At 60.2% G+C, this 1,426-nt stretch overlaps 1 protein-coding gene across 1 annotated transcript in view; it reads left to right on the plus strand.

Annotated features, from left to right (window-relative positions):
- The first annotated feature begins 1,155 nt into the window (after positions 1–1,155).
- The window catches only part of LOC123161414 (proteasome subunit beta type-3), a 3,554-nt gene continuing 3,283 nt past the window's right edge, over positions 1,156–1,426 (plus strand). The window contains exon 1 of the mRNA XM_044579251.1: positions 1,156–1,347. Within this exon, the coding sequence (XP_044435186.1) occupies positions 1,342–1,347 (6 nt within the window). The 5' untranslated portion in view covers positions 1,156–1,341. The remainder of the gene's footprint in view (positions 1,348–1,426) is intronic.

Below are 1,426 nucleotides of genomic sequence, written 5' to 3' on the forward strand. Positions count from 1 at the left end.
ACCGGTACTATAGGTTAGACCTTTAGTACCGGTTGGTAACACAAACCGGTACTAAAGGGGCTCGTGGGGACCCGGCCTGACGCCAGCCTGCCACTAACCCTTTAGTACCGGTTCGTGGCACGAACCGGTACTAAAGGCTCAACACGAACCGGTACTATTGATCGCAGCCATGAACCGGCACTATTGATCACATTAGTGCTGGTTTTTTTACAAACCGGCACTAATGTGCTTCACGTTTGACCCTTTTTCTACTAGTGAAAAGAGAAAAACCTATGTACTACGCAGATCAACTAAAATTGCCCTACCCTACTCCTTGTTGGAGATGTCCATGGTATCCGTGACCCGGCTTCGGGTACATGGACGACAGCCGCAAATCCAGCTCATGCGGCTCCTTCGCGTCGCGTCGGCTTCCGCCTCCAGTTTGGCGAAAAGCGCGTCGGTCTCTACCTGTTCTTGCCGGATGAAGTGTCGGCTGGCCTCCACGTAGGTCCATCCTAGATGGACTCCAGGATGGCGGTCTGCTCCACCATCTTCACTGCTTGGGTGTGCTCGAACTCCGCCGTGGCACCCTCCATGGCGAAGCCCGCAACCGGTTGTGGCTCCTCCTCCAACTCTATCACGTCCCCCTCTATCGGATCCACCTCTCCATGGGCTTTGGCTGCTGCTCCACCACCGGCCGCTCCTCCCCCCTCTATCTCCTCCTCCTCCGGCTCCGGCGAGTCCGAAGGCATGCCTGCTGCGATCCAAGCGGCGCCCGTAACCCGAATCTCCTCGAGCATCTGGAAACGCCGCTTCGGCGTTAGCCTAGCATAGGTGGTCTTCTTCTGCCGGGTCATTGCGGGGTAGATGGCACGGGTAGAGCGAGACGGAGAGGAAGATAAGTGGATGGGCTCGGGCTAGCTAGTGGCGCAGAGAGGGAGGAAGTGGATGTGGCTAATGATGAAGGACGCAATCTGGCTTAAAATAACCGAACCTTGGCCCTGGGTTGGCGAGCCGGAGCGGCGCCACGCGGCGTTCACACCCCCATCGAAAGAGATTCTTGTCAGGCCGTTAGGTTTCCAAGCGATTATGTGTTGAACCCGGTTGTTAGTCAGTCTCGTGTCATGTTAGACTCGGTCGGTCCATCGATCACAAGCCGCACCCGAGTCGAACAGCAGCGGGGCTCCGGTCCGGCGGCACCGAACCGACCGGCTCTTCTTCATCTTGCTCCGCAAGAAGCCCACCCCGGCCGCATAAGCCCACTCCCCCCGACCAGCAGCGGCGGCGACCCCCTCCCCTCCTCCTTCCCCAAATCGAACCCGGCGCCCCCCGTCCCCGGCGACCCCGCGACTCCGGCCGGCCATGTCGGTGAGTGCCCCTGACCTCCCCCGCGCCCCCTCGCCGCAGATCTCGAGTTCCCAGCCCGTCTGACGGCCCGCCCCCCGCG

The sequence above is a fragment of the Triticum aestivum genome, chromosome 7B (genome assembly GCF_018294505.1).
Source record: "Triticum aestivum cultivar Chinese Spring chromosome 7B, IWGSC CS RefSeq v2.1, whole genome shotgun sequence".
In the NCBI taxonomy this organism is placed as follows: domain Eukaryota; kingdom Viridiplantae; phylum Streptophyta; class Magnoliopsida; order Poales; family Poaceae; genus Triticum; species Triticum aestivum.